An 18,723-nucleotide genomic window follows, 5' to 3' on the forward strand; every position below is an offset into this window, starting at 1 on the left:
AGAGAGAGAGAGAGAGAGAGAGAGAGAGAGAGCAATATATATAGTAAATGAAATCTCCAGAATAAAATTTAATGCCATTAGATGTGTAAGATGCTTACTATGGTTAATACCTGGCTGGGTATTGAATTCTGTTAGTAAATGTGTAGCCAGGTATGGTCACTGAGCCTGTAGCTCCAGCTTCTGACAAACTGAGGCCAGCCTGGGCTATAAAGTGAAATCTTATCTCAAGGAAAAGAAAATCCTGTTGCGTCGAATTGATGCGCTCTCTCCTGGGAAGCAAGAGATCTGGGCACTGGTTAAAGGAACACGTGCCCTTCGCTTGATTAAATTGCAGGGGTTAGATGACATAATGCCAAGCTTTGTGTCCCATCATCTTCATATGGAATCAGTGACCTGGCACCCAGAGACCATCTCCATCCACCCTCCAGGCAGACATCGCTAGCTGATCAGAGCATTCCAAATTCCATGCTGGCCTTGGAATCATCACTCAAGGCTCCTTGGAGGCATCACCAATCAAATCTGAACTGACAGTTGAGATTAAACTGACTTTTCATTCCTGGCCAGTGCCCTGACTGAACAGAACACAGTGTAAGAAGGACAGGAAAGGACACAGTCAAGGTGAAGTATCTGTCCGCGGTGGGTCTGAGGGTAGGGGTACAAGGCAGCTTCAGGAATGTGGGGCCAGGATCCAGTGGGGTCAGAACACTGGGGCACATAGTCACAACTGTCGCCCTGTTTGGGCTACACCAGTCCCCTTTCCAGGGAAAGCTTGGTCTGACCCTGTGCAGAGTGCAGGAGGAGGGAAGGGTGTTGGCTGCATGCCAGACAACTTCTCCTTTACATTGGAGGGGGTTTGATCACAGTATCGATTTTGCCAGGGGCTGCAATTCCTCCACCTTAAGGGCAAGGAATTGGAGACACAGCTCTTTGCCATAGGGATTTGTAACCCATCACGGCCACTCCGTTGTTCATGCCCCAGTGCCTTCTGTGGAGCTGGGGTAGCACCCATGCCCACTCCGTATGCCATCCTACTCATGAAAACTCAACTGCTTACCTCACCATCAGAAAGCAGACAAGGCCTGCTGGAACCCCGGGTAATGGAGGGGGCACGGGCCGTGCCATCTCTGCCTGGAGCCTCCTGTACTTAGACTCCCTATCTGACGACTTGCTACACTAAGGGTATAGCAAGTGAGGTTGAATCCCAGGCTAGTGAGGTTAAAACCACAGTGATTTGTACCAGGAACAATCAAAGCATTTACCAAGGCTGGGACTCCTAAGTTACACCCTGCCTCTGTTGCTGCTGGAACTGGTCACACCAGGCTGTAACTCCCCATGATCACCTGCGGTCCCAGCCATTCTGTGGGCATAGTCATACTGGGGGTCGTCATTCACCATGAATTTGGGCAGCCAGGGCAGAAAGCGCTCATCCCAGCAGCCAAAAGAGCTTACTTCCACCCAACGCCTCCCTCCCTAGTCAGGCCTGATTGTGTATGACACTTGCTGCAGGCTGGACTTTGATGGCCATGCTGCTGTTATGTAAGGGGTTACATAAGTCACCGTGTGATGTGTGCCCCATGTTAACAGAGCTTCTAACCAGCTGCCGTACCCCAAGTGGCCTTTCCAAGTTCCTCAAGGCAGAGCGGTTGGCTGCCTTCATCCCCCACGCTGGGCAGATAGAGTCCCTGGTTGACAGCTGTCAGACCACAGCGTATTGGGATGTCACAACCAAAGACAGGGACACACAGACAGCAGTGATCCGTCATTCCCTGCCCATGGACAGTGCCGGACAGAAATGCTGGCATCTGAGAGACAGCAGTTAGCACCCATTCCCCTCCACTCTGAGGTCAAGCAGGATTTCACCTAGCTGAGATGGGGGGGGGGGTTTACGGGTCACAGAGTAGGCTGTGGGGGCTCCCTAGCACACCGGGCTGAGGAGGAGAAGGTTAGAGCCCTGCTCTGTGGTTGGCTTAGTGCCTCAGCTCAAATCACTTGCCCCTGGCAGAGCTTGGCAGAGACTCCCACCTGGGTGCAATCTGGAGTCTACCTCCTGCCTTAACTGTCATCGTGCTGGGGAAACAAGACAGTCAGTCATGGCAGCTGCGTCTTTTGCCCAGGACATCTCTGCTTCCACAATTCTAGAACAAACCTGCAGCCAAACCCCTACTGCCCTTACCTGGCCAGAGTTTGGCAGTAAAGGAAACAAGAAGTTGTTTCCAGTTGACAAGATGCAGGTTGTTCCGTGGGATGGAGAGTTACTTCCGGAAACAAGCTGCCCTGTGCCAAACCTTGGTAGGACAGAACACATTTAGAGCTCACAGAGTCTGACTTGGGCCATGCTGGGGTTTCACTACTGAGCTACCCCTCTGTACCCCCAGCCTAGAAAGACATTTTAAGATTGGATTCCCACGGAGCCCACTAACCTAAGAAGCATGCAGATGACACTTGAAGGAGATGCCTGAAGGACACAGGCATGCTGCCATCTTGCCATCTTACAGGAAGCCGATCCACCGACAGCAATATTCTTGGGAGCAGGGAATAGCCTTGGACCAGGGAATAGGGCCCATGTGTCACAAGCGAGGTGCTGATTGACAGGACAGAAAAGGGCTGGATACTTGAGGCAATGCCCCAGCATGGTGGGAGCTAGAGGGGTCTGAGGGGAGCTGGCAGGAGCCTACCCCGTGGGTCACAGGACGTTGGAGTCTATCTCCGGCAGAGTGTACCAGGGGTTTGGAGCAGAAAGGACGCTGCCTGCTCGTACCTGTCTTGGTGCTGGGACTTTGCTACAGAATTTCCCCTTCTAAACCCTGGGGGTTAAAATAGCAATGACGCAGCCCTCAGCCATGCAGAAGCGGCTGCCAAGGACACTGAGCGTGTGATGGCCGCCACTGCAGGGATCGTAGCCCCAACCTACCCGTCTGGGTGCCTGGCTCGGCTCAGAGAACAGGTGCTAGCTCCAGGTGTCGGAATTGCAGCTCATTAGCGCTGAGCCATCTCTAGAGGAGGGACAGGTGCCCCATCCCTACAGCAGCAGCCTCTGGGTACCACTTCTGAGATGGCCTGTGGCCATCTGTCTGCCATTTAGGCTGTGGTATGAAGGTGTGGGCCAGGATGCAGAGAGGAGGACAGGAGAAGAAGGCGGCAAAAAGACAGGGAAAGAGAGGAGGGGAGGAGAAGAGGTGGGTGGGAGACACTCAACAAGTGGGCACGGAGACCCTGCCATGAGCGCTTCCCAAGCAACTTTGTTCACCATGTGGCTGTCGGCCTCACCTTCTCTCTGGGCAGTTGGTGGGCAGGGCCAAGGCAGCCTGGGCTTCCTTGCTTGCTCCAACTGAGCGGCCCTGCTTGCAGCCCTGCCGGCGTTGGCACGGTGACAGTAGCCAAGTGTGCAAACTTGTGCCATTGTCCCTGGGCCAGGGGGATCCATGGAGACTAGCTAATATGACACAGGAAAATGTTTGCTGATGGCAATTCTATGGGCTTTGTCCACCTCTTTCTCCATCATGACGACTCGATTTAAGTCCCTAACTGTTTGACTACAAATGCAAGGGGACCGTGCAACGCCACCCTTTTGTCCAGCCGCACTGAATGGGCAATTCAGGCTTTGTGCGGCTCAATTGAGGAAGCAGACATAAAGACAAGATTCCTGAGAGCCCCGGCTCCCTTCCCATGGATATCCCAGCACCCCTCAGCTAGCCTGTCCAGGCTACCTTTCCCCACATCAGTGTACCTCTCGACCCATCCCAGGGGACCCTTCAGGAAGGGTGGGGAAAGGGCTAGAGACACTAGGACAGACAGAGTCAGAGAGCACACGCTCAACACTCAAGGGCAGAGGGAAAGCAGCCCACGCCAGCTTACCCCATCCGATTGTCTGTCTGCACTGGAGCATGGCAGCTGGAGGCCTGGAGTATCTGGGGAAGGTTGGGTGCCTGTCTCCACTGCGTCCAGCCCTCCTTGATCCTGGACATTTTGCACACACACCCCCTACTCCCTCAAGAAACCAGGGTACCGAGGTCAAGCGGAGGGGGTGTGTGGAGGCCGGGGAAAGTGGGGCTGAAGGGTAGAAATTTACCGGGAAATGATTGCATTTGGGAGCTGTCTTTTTTTGTGATGGTCCCCATGGTGACAATTTGTGACGGCAAAGAATGTGGGACCGGGGCTCCGCCGCCTGATTGGGATGCTTTGTATCTGGAGAGGCGCTCCTGATTGGCCTGAGGGCCCCCCAGCTCCGGACTTGTCCACCATTCAGCCCACTCAAGGGCTGCACAACTGCTTCTCACCCTGCACGGAGCTCGCTGCACGCCAGCTCGCCGGGCTTGCCTGGGTCTACGGTGGGGAACCTGCCGGCCACGTTGGCGGGGGTCCCAGCCCGCACTTTCGGTTAGTGTGGAGTCCCAAGTGGTCTGACTAGGCTGGGTGGAGGGTGTGAGCGGGCTAGGGCCTTGGGGGAGGGGCACAGTGCTGTGGGTGGCGGCCGAGGAGGCATGAAATTGCTGCAGATGGTTCTACAGAGGAGTTCCTGCTGCCGGCAGCCTGAGATGAGCCTTGAAGGCAGGTCTAGATTAAGTGCTAGACAGGGATCCTGCCTGGCCCTGTGTGAGAGTTGGGGGTGGAGCGTGGGGACTGCAGAGGGGGCGGGGTGGTGGGAGGGGGAGGCCACCACCACGGAGGGGGAAGGGGGCTTGGCCTTCTGTAGAGAATTTCTTTGGCTTTGAAAATAAAAACTTGAATGGCGATTCGTGCCTGCTGGGCTCACAGTATGTGGGAGATGTGACCAGCTGGAAATGTAGCCCCAGCAATGCCACTTGTAGCTAGATGGTTTTGAGCAAGGTGATTCTTTTTTCTGAGCGTCACTTTCCAGGAGGGGGCAACAGACCCTCAAAGACTGAATGAAATAGCTGGCACCTGTCTCATTTAGTCAAGAGATGCTGAATGACTTACCAGGTGTCCCATTGTGGATCCTGGTTAGGACAGAAGGGTGCCGGGGTCGGGGGAAGGGGCTTTTTGCATTCAGTCCTGGTGGCCCTGGGAAGGTGTAACTACCCGGGAGAGACTCCAGCTGCCTTTTGTGCTCCCCAGGTCCGCCCTGTGCTCTCTTTGGAGCTGCCAGCCCCCAGCAGAGCCTGCACCCTTCATGGAAAGCCCCGCGCGGTTCCCGTGGTGATGGCAGCTGACAGTGATGTGAAGATGCTGTTGAATTTTGTCAACCTGGCGTCCAGTGACATCAAAGCAGCCCTGGACAAGTCGGCCCCCTGCCGCCGTTCTGTGGACCATCGCAAGTACCTGCAGAAGCAACTCAAGCGCTTCTCTCAGAAGTATTCGAGGTTCCCTAGGGGCCTGCCTGGCAGGGTGATGGAGCCTCATCTGCCCAGAGGGCCGGAAGAGAGGCCTGGGCAGCTGCCCCTCCACCCGTGTCCCGAATCCAGCCCTGGCGGGGATGGGTGCTGCAAGGAGAAGGCCCTGGGGACCCCCTTCAGGGAGGAGTGCCTTTCTAAGGAGCAGAGCTTTGGGGGGCTGAATGCAGAGGCTGCTAGACCTGGCCAGGTGCCCATGAGGAAGAGACAGCTGCCTGCTTCATTCTGGGAGGAACCAAGGCCCACCCTGAGCTACCCAATGGGGCTGGAGGTGGGCCTAACCCCCAGGGAGGCATCTCTGTATGAGAATAAGAAAAATTGCAAGGGTCTTGAGTCCCTGGGGCCTGAGACAACTCCATTGCCCATGTCCCCAAGGGTTCTAGCTGACACGGAGCCACTCAAGATGTCTGGGGTATCTTTGGTAGGCAGCCTTGATGCCTGGAGCTACTGCCCATTCCAGTACCATGGACAGCCCATCTTCCCCAGCCTTCCAGGGGTCCTTCCACAAGGTCCAGTACCCAGTCTGGGCTTGTGGAGGAAAAGCCCAGCCTCACCAGTGGAGCTAACCCACTTCTGCAAGGATGTGGACAATCCAGGGCCAAAAGTGCACAGACCCGTGGTTCTGAAGCCTATTCCCACTAAACCAGCCATGCCTCCACCCCTCTTCAATGTCTTTGGCTACCTCTAGCTGGACGGCCTTAGCCCCCTTTGTTGGCCTGCAGGAAGGGGTCTCTGATAAGCTCTCCAAGTGAGATGAGAGCAGGGTAGGGGTCTAGCCGGGCTGCTTCAGGGAGGGGGCTCCTCAGCCAGGCATCTATTCGACTCTTGCAGTCTATGGGGCCAGGCACGGAGCCCTTCCCCAGGAGACTGGTCTCCCTATCCCTGTGGAGACCATGGGCAATGGGACCCTAGTCTGCAGCTGCCCATTACACACCTGTTCAGCTGCCATCTGCTGGGGGTTGGGGGAGGGCATCTCACTTGTTCTTTTTGTTCTGTGTAAATATTGAGAAAGTTAAAAAAATAAAGATTTTTTTTTGCAGTTTCTACCTCTTGGGTGTCATGAAGTGGGTTAGTTTCCAGATGCAGTGTCAATACAGAGGATGGCTACAGGAAGGGGTGGCTTGCAGCCTCTGAGATATCTGGAGATGGGTGCTGAAGGCCATGACTCAATTCATAGGAAGCAGGTGGGAAGTGATGGGGAAAGACCTTGGGGAAGGATGCTTGGTCCAGAAATCTGCAGAAAGAGGTGTGCAAAGTCTGGATCCAGTGGTTCATAGCATTCTGTCCTAGGGAGGTAGAGCTATAATTTTGGTGTGTCTGCACCTTAGGCTGTGCCAGAGTAGCCATGCAAGATCCTGGTCAGAGATAAAATCAGGACAATGAGATTTCAGCTTCTTGTGACCAAACTGTCCCTTTTAAGCATAAGCGTGGTTATATGTCCACAGTGAATCAAACCAAAGCAAAACCCAAACCCCAAGCCCTAAAGCCACAGCCTCTAACTAACTCCCATCCCAGTTTTCTGCGGATTGCTCTCAGCCACGTGTCAATGAAATGTGGAGACCTCTGCCTGTGGCTGGATAGACGTGCATATTGGGGGCAAAGACCCAGGCTTCCCCTGATAGTTCCCAGAAGGCAAGCTGCTGAGTTAGGTGGCTTCCTGAGTAGCACTGGCCTAGGCACGCTCTAGTGTGGCTGGGCTACACAGTATCATCAAACCAGGATCTTTGCAACCAGGTCTGGTGCTGGGCCAGCCTCTGTTCCCCACATAGGGGATTCCAATAGTTTGTGCCCATCCCTTCTACTAGCTCCTTCATGGCCTGCCTCAGAGCAAGCCCTTAGCTAACTGCACATCCAGGATTCGAGGCTGAACATGGCCCTTTGGTCCTAGCCTACTGCCCCAAACCCTCAAGTCCCACCAGGGAGTCTACCAGAAGTGCAATTGGCCAGGGAAATGTGGGCAGTATTCCAGGATTCTGGGACTTTCTGTCCAAAGCATCAGACTTCAGCATCATGGATGCTAACACGGCAGAGTTGTCCTAAGTCATTTTCTGGCATGTGGAAGGGGCAGGTCTTTAGCCTATGCTCTATCTTAGAAAACACAGAGGGACCAGGAGTAGGTGTGTGCCCTCTCCTACCCAGAAGCATCATCACCAAGAACGCTTGGACCCACACAATGGTTCTCTGTCTCCTCCAGGCTGTACAGCACGGGCCTCAAAGCTCCGGTCCTGTCACCTACTGGTCAAGTTACTTGTCTATGCTGAAATTTCCTCACCCAAAAAGTGAGATCGGACATAGACCGGCTACATGGGCTGTTGTTCACGTGGAAGTCTGACTTCTGTTATTACATAAAGTTGTCTCCCACACTTAGGCACCCAGAGGTCCTTGCGGGCTGGCAGAGTAGAACTACTCACAGATTGTGTTGCCCACTGCAGTGAGCGCCTTGGACACCCTACCGCCCACAACCCTACTCCTAGAGCAGGAGCACCCCTCGAGCCACACATTCTCAGGGGCCGCTGAGTCCTACCCCCCATGACTAAGTCCTGGTCCTACACCAGCCTTTTTCTATAGGGGCTCAGCTTCCCCAGTGGCACCTGTAGATTCATTCCTTCAAAAGCCAGAAGGCTTCATTTAAAATCAGAAACAGGAACTGGAGAGATGGCTCAGTAGTTAAGAGCACTTGGTTTGATTTCCAGCATCCACATCAGAAGACTTAGAGCTGTCTATAATCCGACACCAGGGCATCCGACACCCGTGGGTTCCATGGGAAGCTACACACACGATGCACATAAACTCACACAGCTTTGCACATGTAAACAAATCTTTAAGAAATAAAAGCAGAAACCTTTAATGGAACGCGACCCACACAACAGGGACCCAGGGTACCAGTCTCCTACATATGGGAAGCAGCTGCAGGGAGCACACCGCTCATCTGGGAGACTTGAAATTGGAGAGGGAAAAGCAGCCTTGGTGGCAGCAGAAGATACACCCCCAACCAAAAAGCAAGGCGGGAGCTGACAATGTAGCTCAGGTAGATAGAGAGCTTGGATACGGTACACAAAGTCCTGGGCTTGAATCCATCATTGAAAAATGAATAAGTAGCAGGGAGGGAGGAGAACAAAGAAAGAGCAAGATCAAGTTGTGTTGGTGTGGCTCCGAGCAAAACCCGAAGCCAGTACAGCGGCTCCCATTTGCTCAGTCTCCTGCTCCTACCACGAGGGCGAGCATCCTCATGCTCATGCATTATGACTGGGGCCAGACTTCCAAAAGGCAGTTTGTGATACTGTGTGACATCTCTAAGGCAGGCACCCTGGCTGGGTTTGGTGGCACAATGGAGTTTAGAGTGGCAGTCAAGCACTAATCAATCATCGCTGGACCACAAGGCCAGGCCTCAGGCCAGATTTAATATTTGGGAGTTGGAACACACTTAGCAGCTTCCCCTGTACCTTTGAGGCTAAGCATCCCCAGGACAGAGGATGCAAAGTTCCCTCTGGACTTGCTCCAGTGAAACATCAAGGGATGCAACCAAACACAAAACTAGAACCAACCCCACAGGGATTTGTTGTGGATGTTCAGGCAAGTGCCTTCCCCTTCTCAACCTCTATCTCATCATGACCTTGAGGGTATAGACAAGATGCTGCTTAGCACCCCCAGAGCCCAAGAGGCTTTTCCCCTTCATGTACAGAAAACATTGAAAAACTGGTGCAACTCCCATGAAAACAGCATGTGCTGGGTCTCAGCATCTGGGCCTCAAAGCTCTTTGACTAAGGGCGATGACCGTGCTGAGCCTCAGCACTCACCTGCTAATGGGACACCTGCTCCCTCCTTCTCTCACAGGAACATGATGGCCAGGGCTCCTGTGCTCTCCAGACCGCCATCTCTCCAGGTCTGGATGGCTTTCCTGACTATTTCTACTTCTGCAGCAAACAAGGCGTGAGAAGGAGGATCAGGAAATGTGCAAGACAACCCCAGGTATCAAGAGGACTCATAGGCATGGACCTATAGACCTATGGACTAGTGATGGAGCTCTGGTTTCCATGGTGATTGAACTAGGAGAAGAAACCAAATGGCTCTCTGCTGGTCCATGAAGGACATACCCTCATGAGTCTTTCTTTGAAAGCCCAACAAAGGGGGCTCTGCATACCCTGTACCTAGCCCCTGCTCAACCCTACTCCTGCCAGGAGCAAGGCTGAGACCCCAGGAGCAGCTGAGAACCTTGGGCCTGGAGAGTCTGAAGGGAGGAACGTCACAGGGCAGAAAAGTAGTACGCAACGTTTATTGTACACAATGAAGCACTCAGACTGAGGGTTTCCCACCCCCACCTCCACCCCCAGCCTGAAAGCTCAGAGTCCAGTGAGGGACTTACAGCCAGACCAGGTAATTCCAGGCAGATGAACTCATTCCTAGAGTTCTCCAGCTGAAGGCCAGGATTCCTGCCAGGACCACCTTTCCCAGACCAGCTCTGCCCTGACCCCAGGTCAAAGGTCTCTGGCAATGCCAAATGGCAGACAGGCAGGTCTGTGAGTCATTCACAGTTTGAAACTGGAGGTTCCTCGCCTACTCCACACATGGACTCTCACTTTGGGCGAAGCTCGTACAGAGACCCAAGAGCACACTCGGCAGCCTCGTTCTGACCCCAGGTGCGTCTGGATGCCGACCGCCTGAGGTGTCACGAAAACAGTCATTTCCTCGCTGGCTGGTTACTGCGTGTTTTCGTATTTCAGGTATCTGATTAGCCGGCCTGGGAGCGGCAGTGTGTCCAGCAGTTTTATCCGGTATTTTCCTATGGCCTTTCGAACCTGCAGCCGACAGAGGTGAGCCAGAGGTCTTGGAGGTTCTAGAAAGAGGAGAAAATGGATGGGAGATGCACACTTGTCATTCTTACTGAGCAAGGGGTGTGGGCAGTGAGTTCAGCCAATGATGAGGCTAAGTCCAAGAGGGGTGGGTACTTGCTGCTGGGAACTGCAGTCCCCACAGTTGGGAAAAGCAAAGTGCCTTTCTACCTTCAACCTGCACAGATCTGCACAGACCAAAGTGGTGGAGGTAAACGCCACACCCACTTCCCAGGTAAGGCTACCCGCCCTGCCTAGGATGTCCTTGGGACTCAGGCTTACAACCCGTCTTTTGATTCTTCTCTTCACATACAACTTGGATCCCCAAACAGCCCCAGCAATTGGTCAGAATTTGACCTCTCAGGCATCCCCTGAGGAACTTATGTGGGGCTCCTGCTATCACTGAGAAGCCAGATGAAACAGAAAGACTGACAGCAGAACTAGGGGACTCCCCGCAGGCTGTAGACTCCTACTTGGTTGTTCCCGGACACCCCTGGATACCTTATGGTCTGGTGTTTGCTCAGTTGGGAGGTAGGGATGAAGAAAGGCAGAAGGGTGCATCTGGTAATTGGGTAATTTATTTGGGCATGGGGAAGTAGCTTGTTAACTAAAACAAGTCATTCATTCATGCATGATCCATCCATTCGTTCAACAAACACATGCTGGGCCAGAGATGAAGCAGTACCTTCTGGAGGATATGGAGAAGGTTCAGCACCTCTGAGAGGGGTCTGGAGGAACGTTCCTCATGAGGAAGGCCAAGGTATTCCCAGTAGGGAAGATGGCAAATGCCTGCCTAGCCCAATTGCAAGACCTCAAGACACTCTGGGGTTTCTGACAAATACCTGGTGTCCCTGCCACTTCTGACATCAGGGCCTGAGCCTCTCTCTAGGAAGGTAGGGTCTTTTCTGTGGAGAGGGAAGCAGGTAGCCCAAGAACCAGAGAGTCTGGGGGGCCGGGCTAGCCTGTTTTCTCCACAACACAATGATGTCGACCTCAGAACACCTAGTGCAGGAGTGGGTGGAGAGCAAGCCAGAGAGAAGTGGCTTTAAAGTAACCAAGGCAGGCCTGAGAACTGTGTACCACCTGTTCCCAAGTGCTCACTACAGTCCTCTGCCTCTGGGGCGGAGTCTAGATGTGAGAGAGAGCCCCTTTCTGAGGCCTGCATCTGGGTGTGGCTCACTCCACCCTCTGGTGGTCAGGGATCATGGTGGCAGCAGCCAGTGACTTGGTTAGTGAAAGATTATGACATTCTCTATAGCAGCGACTGAGTAGGTGGTAGATAGATGACCACTGTCCCCTGCTGCTGCTACCCTACTTGTCAAAGGAATCAGCTGAGAATTGTTCACCCAGATGTGTGCCCAGGGAAGATCCTATGGTAGTAAGGGCTCAAGGGAACCGGTGGGATCAAGGAGGAATTGGGCACATCGGAATTGGGTGCTAAGGATGGGAGCAGTCTTGGTGACATGGTGATAACCTACCACAGACAAATGTGTTACCTGTCTGACAGACAAATGATCAGGGTCTAGCCTCCTGGGCCCAAGCAAGCCAGGCTTGGTCATCTAGTGCTAGAAGGGTCAGGGCCGTGAGCCTGCCTTCTTTCTCTATTCAGGGGTGAGACACCATTCTCACAGCCACCCCGTGTCCCTACAAAGGCTGCTCCAGGTGACCTGCAGAGCATCAACTCTGGTGTGCCTGAAATCTACTGGGAATGCAGGCTCCAGATCTGCACAAAGGAGCTGCCCATCGGATGAGATCTGGGTGCTGGACAGTAGATCCACAGCTCCCTCTGGGTACCAGAATTATTTCTAACAGCCTGAAGTAGGGAGGAACGTTACCAGTCCTGGGCTAGCATCATATCAGAGAGATGATATGATCTCTCTGAGGCTGGATGCCTTTATCTATCACCCCAGGAGCCACCAGCACTTTGAGCAGACACTGCAGAGCACGGCCGGGCACAGCCTGTACTGGCATGGGTCACACCGCCTGAAGTCTGAGTCTCTGTGGGATGGAGGCTAAGCCGGCAGCAGCAGCCACAGCCCTACCTGCCTTCTCCTTGATGACGGCCCAGTCCTCAAAGCTGTCAATGTGCTCCTTCAGCCGGGAGCACAGCTGTACATTGCCTACGTAGTCCAGAAGCACGTCGATGATGGGTCCTGCCCAGCGGCTCACTTCCGGGGCCGACAGGAGCTCGCAGAACTGAAAGAGGAACAGAGCACTCTTAGGTGATGCCAGAGAGGATCTGACCAGGTGCCTTCTACGAGCTCCTCCTCTCAGCGTGGTCCTCTTAGTACGGGCATCTGTTACCTGGCATGCAAGACAGATGAGTTGGGCTGGTCCCTCACTTCTCTGGGTTTCAACTTCCTTACCTATAAATTGTGCATATGGCATCCATTCCAAGGCAGTTTTTTTTTAAAAAAAAAAGGATACAAACTATTTTGTATATTTTAATTTATTATTATTTTGGACTGAGAATAAACTACTGCATCATTCAGTGCTCTCTGACAGATCAAATCCCTGGCCCTCTTTTATACTTTATTTTTCAAAAGTTATTTTATTCTTTTAATTATCTGCACACATGTGTATGAATATATGTATGTGAGCGTGTGTGCCCCCACAGGGCAGGGGATTCCCTTGGAGTTGGTGTTACAGGTGGTTGTGAGCAACCCATGGTGGGTGCTCAGAACCCAACTCCAGTCCTCCTCAAGAGCGTCCCAATACGTTGCTGAGCCATCTCTCCGGGCTCTGTTTTGCTTTTTTTGAGATTGGCTCTCACTAAATTGTTAAAGATGACCTTTAGGTTACTCTGCAGCTGGGGCTAGCCTCAGACTTGCAGTCCTCTTGCTTCTGGGGTTACAGACAGGCCTACATCACCTGGTGTGAGCCATGGAGTCTGTCCCTGATGAAGATGCTGGCCACAGGTTCATTCTCCACCTGCCATAACCACTAGCCCAACCAGCTTCGGAAGTACGGTTATCAACCTGCCCTCCCTTCCCTGACACCCGCCTGTCCCTGCCCCCCTCCCCATGCACCTGCACCACACTGGGTGCCTTGTCGTCCACTGGATGGAAGGTGCCGAGTCGTTGGGGAGGCGGGTGCGGCCCGTTGCCGTACATGCAGGAGAAACAGGACTCGCCATCACAGCCGAGGTCCATGAGGAATTTGAGCAACGAAAGGCACTTTATAGCAAACATGATGGTGGCGGGGAAGGTGGTGGGGTGCGTGGCGATGTAGGCGTCGATGTTGGCGCCGTGGTCCAACAGCAGCTGCATGGTGCGCAGGCAGCCGTGGCGGATGGCCACGAGCAGGGGGCTGATGATGTCGCAGTTGGGGTCAGCACCCGCCAGCAGCAGCAGCTCAGTTGCGTACACGTTGTTGTTGACCACGGCGAAGTAGAGAGCAGAACTCCGGCGGTCCTCGTAGAGGCGCGAGCGCTCGGGCGCCAGAGGCGCGTTCACGTCGAAGCGCGCGGCCAGCAGCACCTCCAGTACAGCGTCGTGGTTGCGCTCGGCCGCCAGGTGCAGCGGGCTAATGCCGCTGCGGCGCACTCGCGTGCGACTGGTCACGGGCAGCAGCATCTGCACAATCCTGTGGGAACAGCCGGGCACACGCGGGTCAGGAGACTGAACGCGTGTGCATGGCCTGGCCAGCAGAGGGCGCCTAGGGGCCAGCCATGCTCAGTCGGCCTGTTTTCCTAGTCACAAAGCCAAAAAAAGGGTGGAGCTGGCTGGTGAGTTCTGGAAAAACCTCAGCCAGATGGTCTATGGTCTTAAGCACCTCTCGTGGACTCCAGCCTAAATAAAGGATGCTTGTGGATGGAGAGGTGATGGCTTGGAGGTTAAGAGCTCTGGATGATCCTCCAGAGGACCCAGTTCGATTCCCAGCACCCACGGAGCAGTTCACAACCGTTTGTAACTCCCCGTTTGTAACTCCAGTTCCAGAGGACCTGAAGCACTCTTCTGATGACTGAGGGTACCAATCATACACGCGGAACATGAACATACATGCAAACAAAACACTGATCCACTAATAATAAAGACTGTGGCTCCCAGGAATCCGGTGAAAGGGGCAGGAAGCCCCGGCACACCCGCTGAAAGCCCACACTACTCTGCCGGAGTAGTAGAGTTGGGTGCTGAAATCTGGTACCAGACCCTACCCTGGATGGGAAGGAAACACTAAGAATCTGGTTCGATCGTTATGAGAGCCCATAAAGCATGTCTTGTCGCCCCCACTCCACAGATGAGAACAATTGAGGCTTCGAGCAATTAAGGAACTTACTAGGAGGGACATTTTGGGACTGAATTGTCTTTCTTCCCTCTCCTGCTACACTGGTATTGGGTGGAACCTCTAGACGTGGTGAGGGGAGGCATGGAGCCAGAAAGGGAGAAAAGTCTCAACCACTCTGTCCCCATGTTCTTCGTTCTCCTCTCCTATCAGATGCAGTTTTTCTCCTGGCTATGTCACACCCGTTTTTAAAGTCCTTTTGCCCACTTTTGACAGGGAGAGCTCAGCCAGCCACCACCAAGGCTGGAGCTCCCACCGTCCTGGCTTCCGGCCACTGGATCAGGCTCTGATCTCAACACTCCATCTACAAATCTTCATAGGTCTCCTAGGGGACCTTTGAGATTGTATTCGTAAGAGTCTTTGATTTCCAGAGGAGGAAACCCAGAGATGCTGCGGAATTCCCAAGGACGCACAGCCAGGAAGTGAAACCACCAAGATTTGAATTCAGATTGTCCTATCATTTAGGCTACGCTCTTAACTACTCTCCTACTTCTGCTGTAGCAATCGGGGTGACAGCTGATAGGTCACAGGGTTTTACAATTCTCACAGCGCATTAACTGGCCTGGTCCGTTTTACCCTCGCTGTAGCCCCGTGGGTATCCAGAGCAAGCTTTGTCTATCTTTTTAACAGACATTGCTCAGAAAACCAGCGAAGAACTAGAGGTCATAGGATAAATAGCTCTAAGGCTTTGACCCAAGACCCCTTCATCTCAGCTCTTGACCCCAGGACCCCTCATCTTGGCTCTTGTCCCCTGGATCCCTGCCTCCTTCTAGAACAAGCACTTACACTGTTGATTTCAGTCCCTGATTCATCCAAGCTGACAGGTGACCTCACAGCCTCCCTGTGGGGGCTCTAACGAGGTGGCCATGTTGGGGAAGGGGGAGGGGAAAGCAGGTGCCACCAGGCCAGTTCCCATGTCTCTTGCTTCCTGGCACTGCCCTTGCCTCTGACTTCCTGGAACCGGGATGCCAGCGACCTCCTGCTGGACTCTCCAAGGGCAGCAGTGTTATCATCAGTGATGCTGAGTTTGGCTCAGATCTGCCTCAGAAACCTCAAAAGGAAATTCACACACTCAGGGGAGCTAATTGCCTCCTAATTTTTATTTGTGCAGGCTCCAGGGGCTTGACCTCCTCTTCAGAGGTGCTGGTCAAAGGCAGGGCTGGGGCCTCTGGACCACCGCCATGACCAACAAATGCAGGGTAACAGCCGTGACGCGCCCAAGCACGGGAAAGAACAGGGACGGGGCGGGCTGGGCGGCTGGCCCATGGGCTGGGATCTCTGCAGGCCCCAGCTGGTCTCCAGTGATTCCCTGTCCAGGCCAGGAAAAGGGGCAGGAATGTGGGAACTTGACAATATCTGTCCTGCGTCCCAGAAGCACCCAGTCAGCAACTCAGTGAGTCATCGGGTCACTGTTACTCCACTAGGACTGCAGCACGGGAGGTTGCTGTGCTGGGCTGGGCTGACCAGCTGCTAAAGAGAAAAGGACAGCGCTGCCATTTCACAGAGGGTGGAAATGGAGACCCCGGACTGCAGAAGGGAAGCAAATGGGTCTGAATAAATACAAGCAACAAGCCAGGGCAGAGAGGAGGTGCTGGATGAGACCCAGGGCCAGGACTTTCTCTGGCACCCCACCTCTTTTTAATTAATTAAATTTTTGGTCTCTTGTGAGCCAGGCTGGCCTCAAACTCACACATAACCACGAATGGCCATGAACTTCTGATCCTCCTGCCTCTACCTCCCAAGAGCTGCCATTTACAGGAGTGTGCCACCATGGAGGGTGCCCATGTGGACAACCCATTAGGCAGATGACTCTCCACTACCAGGTCATTTTGTGGGGCGGAGAGCAGGAAGTAAACAGGTGACACCAAGAAATAGGCTGGATTTGCTGACTTCTCCCAGAAAGTCAAACAGACCCAGCCCAGGGTTGTTTCTGGGAGGCCCCGGCAGCATCTGGGAAGACTTCATTAGCAGCTTGGCAGTCTCTGACTTGGGACCTCAGTCCAGGCCCCCTTAGTATTAAAATCCCCTTCTTGTTGCCCTAGAGCTGGGGTCCCTGTAAAGACGCTAACTACTCCAGTGTGTGTGTGTGTGTGTGTGTGTGTGTGTGTGTGTGTGTGTTGTCTTTCCCTGACTGCTGACCTGAGTGCTGATGGCTTGCTTTAGCCCCACTCAGGAGCAGTGAGGACGCGTTCAAGTTAGCTGTCATTGAGGGAAAGGGTGTTGTGGGACAGTTTAGACAACAAGGAAGCACCAGACTCAGAACCAGCTGGACCCGCTTCACGCTCCATCTCAGGCAGGGCACTAACCTCTCTAAACCACACCTATTAGACCAAATCATGACACAATGACAATGACGCCTACGGCTACCCTTCACTGAGGCCCCTAGACACACTTCACCTCCTCTGAGTCTCACTGAATATGCCACCGAGCACTGTTGGGGTCAGTGCCAGGCATCCAATCTTCACAGCCACTCCTATGATTCAAACATGACCCCACGGGCTGGGCATTCTCATCTTTATTCTTCAAACGCCCTAGCAAGGTGGGATTTGTACCCACACTGCAAAGTACGACCTTTCCATCTTGTTCACCAAGCCTGCTTTGGAGACTAAGGTAACACTTCACACCTTAGTCTGAGCAGCACACAGTAGGCATGCAGTTAGAATGCAGTTGGAGGTCAGTGTCCAGAGCACAGTGACAGCGCTCATGTCCTACTGCTCCAAGCCAGAGGAGACCTTAGTCAAAAGGTCATGGCGGCCTGATCCTTGACAGCACTCACCCTGTCAAATGAGAACTAGCCACTGCCGCTACCAACACACTGAGCCATGCTGCCAATCCTGGCATGCGTGTAACACATATCACACACGTGCAAAACGAATATTTAACGATGGTGGGTCAGACGTGATCACCAAAATACAAGCCTGTGTCTTCTGCTGGCCACAAGAGAGGTGCTAAGCTCCTGGAACTCACTCGGGCACCATGTAGAAACCCTGGCACCCTGCCCCAGGCCCACCCAATGCTGTAGACTGGTCTAAGGTGGGGCCTGGATCCCGGTTGCGTAGCTGAGGTCGGGAACCCCTGCTTTCAGGGTCCTGGGTCGCATTCTTGCTTTGGAAGTCTACCCATGCTCTGGGTACATAAAGTCCCTGTACCACACTGGAACTGGAAGACAGAAAATGTGTCCTAGTGACTGAGGGGTAGGGATGCTAGGTTCCTCTTTCAGCTGTGCCCCAGTACCCCTCACCCTATGTGCTGAAGAACAAATACATCTGGCTAATAGCCTCGGGTCCAGGCGCTGCACTCCCGGCCTTTAGGCAGCGCTTTGACAGGTAGCTGAATGCCTATGGAATGCCACATCAAATCCCTGCTCAGCCGTGGGAGGCCAGTGTGGGGAGGGCCTCTAATGCCACATGCCCAGAGTGTGAGCAAAGAGCCATGGCCCAGCCAGGTGGCAGAGGCTGCTGGGGATCCAGCTTTAACCCCTCGTCGGACAGCCCTTGGGAAACTGGTTGTGTATGTAGATGGCTTACAGGGAAGCCTGACGTTCCAAGGGACAGCATAGGCACCTGGGGCCTTTGCTTCTTTTTCTGAGGATTTCCCTCTCCCCCTATATACCTTCTGCCTTACTGACAACACCAAACACAATCCGTTCTCTTTCTTCTGGCAGCCTGAGTAGTTAGAGCATTTCCCAGTTTGGCGTCCCAGGTACATGCCAGGGATTTTCTAATAATGTAAATCATCTTTCCACTACACCACTGTGGTTAATGTTTGTTTCCTTTGAAACCCATCTAAAGAAAAAAAGATGTATTTTAAAAACTGTCTTTAAAAAGTAATAAAAATTGTCTAAAATGGAAAGTAACTTGCCAGGGTCCACAGTTGGGAACCACCCAACCAATAGGAAAGTGTCTGACCTCTGGGGTTTTAGTGCGAGGCCTGGGGGCTGGCCCACTGAAGTACAAGGCTCTTAGCTATCTGGGTATCGGTTTCTTGTACTGTAAAAGGAGCCATTATGGCAGACCTATATCTCAGAGCTCGGCAATGAGACCACACTTTGGAAATGATCAGTGTCCTCAGGAACAACCAGCATCCCACCTGCCAAGCCTCCTTTCCCACCCATGTGTGAGTGGGAAATTATTAGCAATGGTCCCTTAGTTGAGTGGGGTGTTGCAGGTTCCAGAGAGAAGCTTACTCCATGTTGTGTAAACTTCCACCATGGTCAGTTTTATGCTACCAGAGAGGGGAGGAAGCATGTTGTCAGGACGGTG

The 18,723-nt window shown here is 53.3% G+C and overlaps 2 protein-coding genes across 2 annotated transcripts in view; one reads left to right on the top strand and one right to left on the bottom strand.

The window, feature by feature from the left end:
• The first annotated feature begins 4,179 nt into the window (after positions 1-4,179).
• Positions 4,180-6,353, top strand: Fam181a (family with sequence similarity 181 member A). The gene is made up of 2 exons (XM_005343488.3): positions 4,180-4,377; positions 5,077-6,353. Exon 2 carries the CDS (start codon positions 5,161-5,163, stop codon positions 6,037-6,039), a length of 879 nt encoding a protein of 292 aa, XP_005343545.1. The 5' UTR covers positions 4,180-4,377; positions 5,077-5,160; the 3' UTR covers positions 6,040-6,353.
• A 3,252-nt stretch (positions 6,354-9,605) lies between these two features.
• Positions 9,606-18,723, bottom strand: part of Asb2 (ankyrin repeat and SOCS box containing 2) — a 36,860-nt gene continuing 27,742 nt past the window's right edge. Inside the window, exons 8-10 of the mRNA XM_005343489.3 lie at positions 13,210-13,765; positions 12,223-12,376; positions 9,606-10,185 (exon numbers count right to left, since the gene is read on the bottom strand). Coding sequence (XP_005343546.1) covers positions 10,049-10,185; positions 12,223-12,376; positions 13,210-13,765 — 847 coding nt within the window. The 3' untranslated portion in view covers positions 9,606-10,048. The remainder of the gene's footprint in view (positions 10,186-12,222; positions 12,377-13,209; positions 13,766-18,723) is intronic.

The sequence above is a fragment of the Microtus ochrogaster genome, chromosome 1 (genome assembly GCF_000317375.1).
Source record: "Microtus ochrogaster isolate Prairie Vole_2 chromosome 1, MicOch1.0, whole genome shotgun sequence".
Lineage (NCBI taxonomy): Eukaryota > Metazoa > Chordata > Mammalia > Rodentia > Cricetidae > Microtus > Microtus ochrogaster.

Excerpts from the sequence above, each read along its gene's own strand:
- Fam181a (XM_005343488.3), top strand. The coding sequence starts at position 5,161 with ATGGCAGCTGACAGTGATGTGAAGATGCTGTTGAATTTTGTCAACCTG.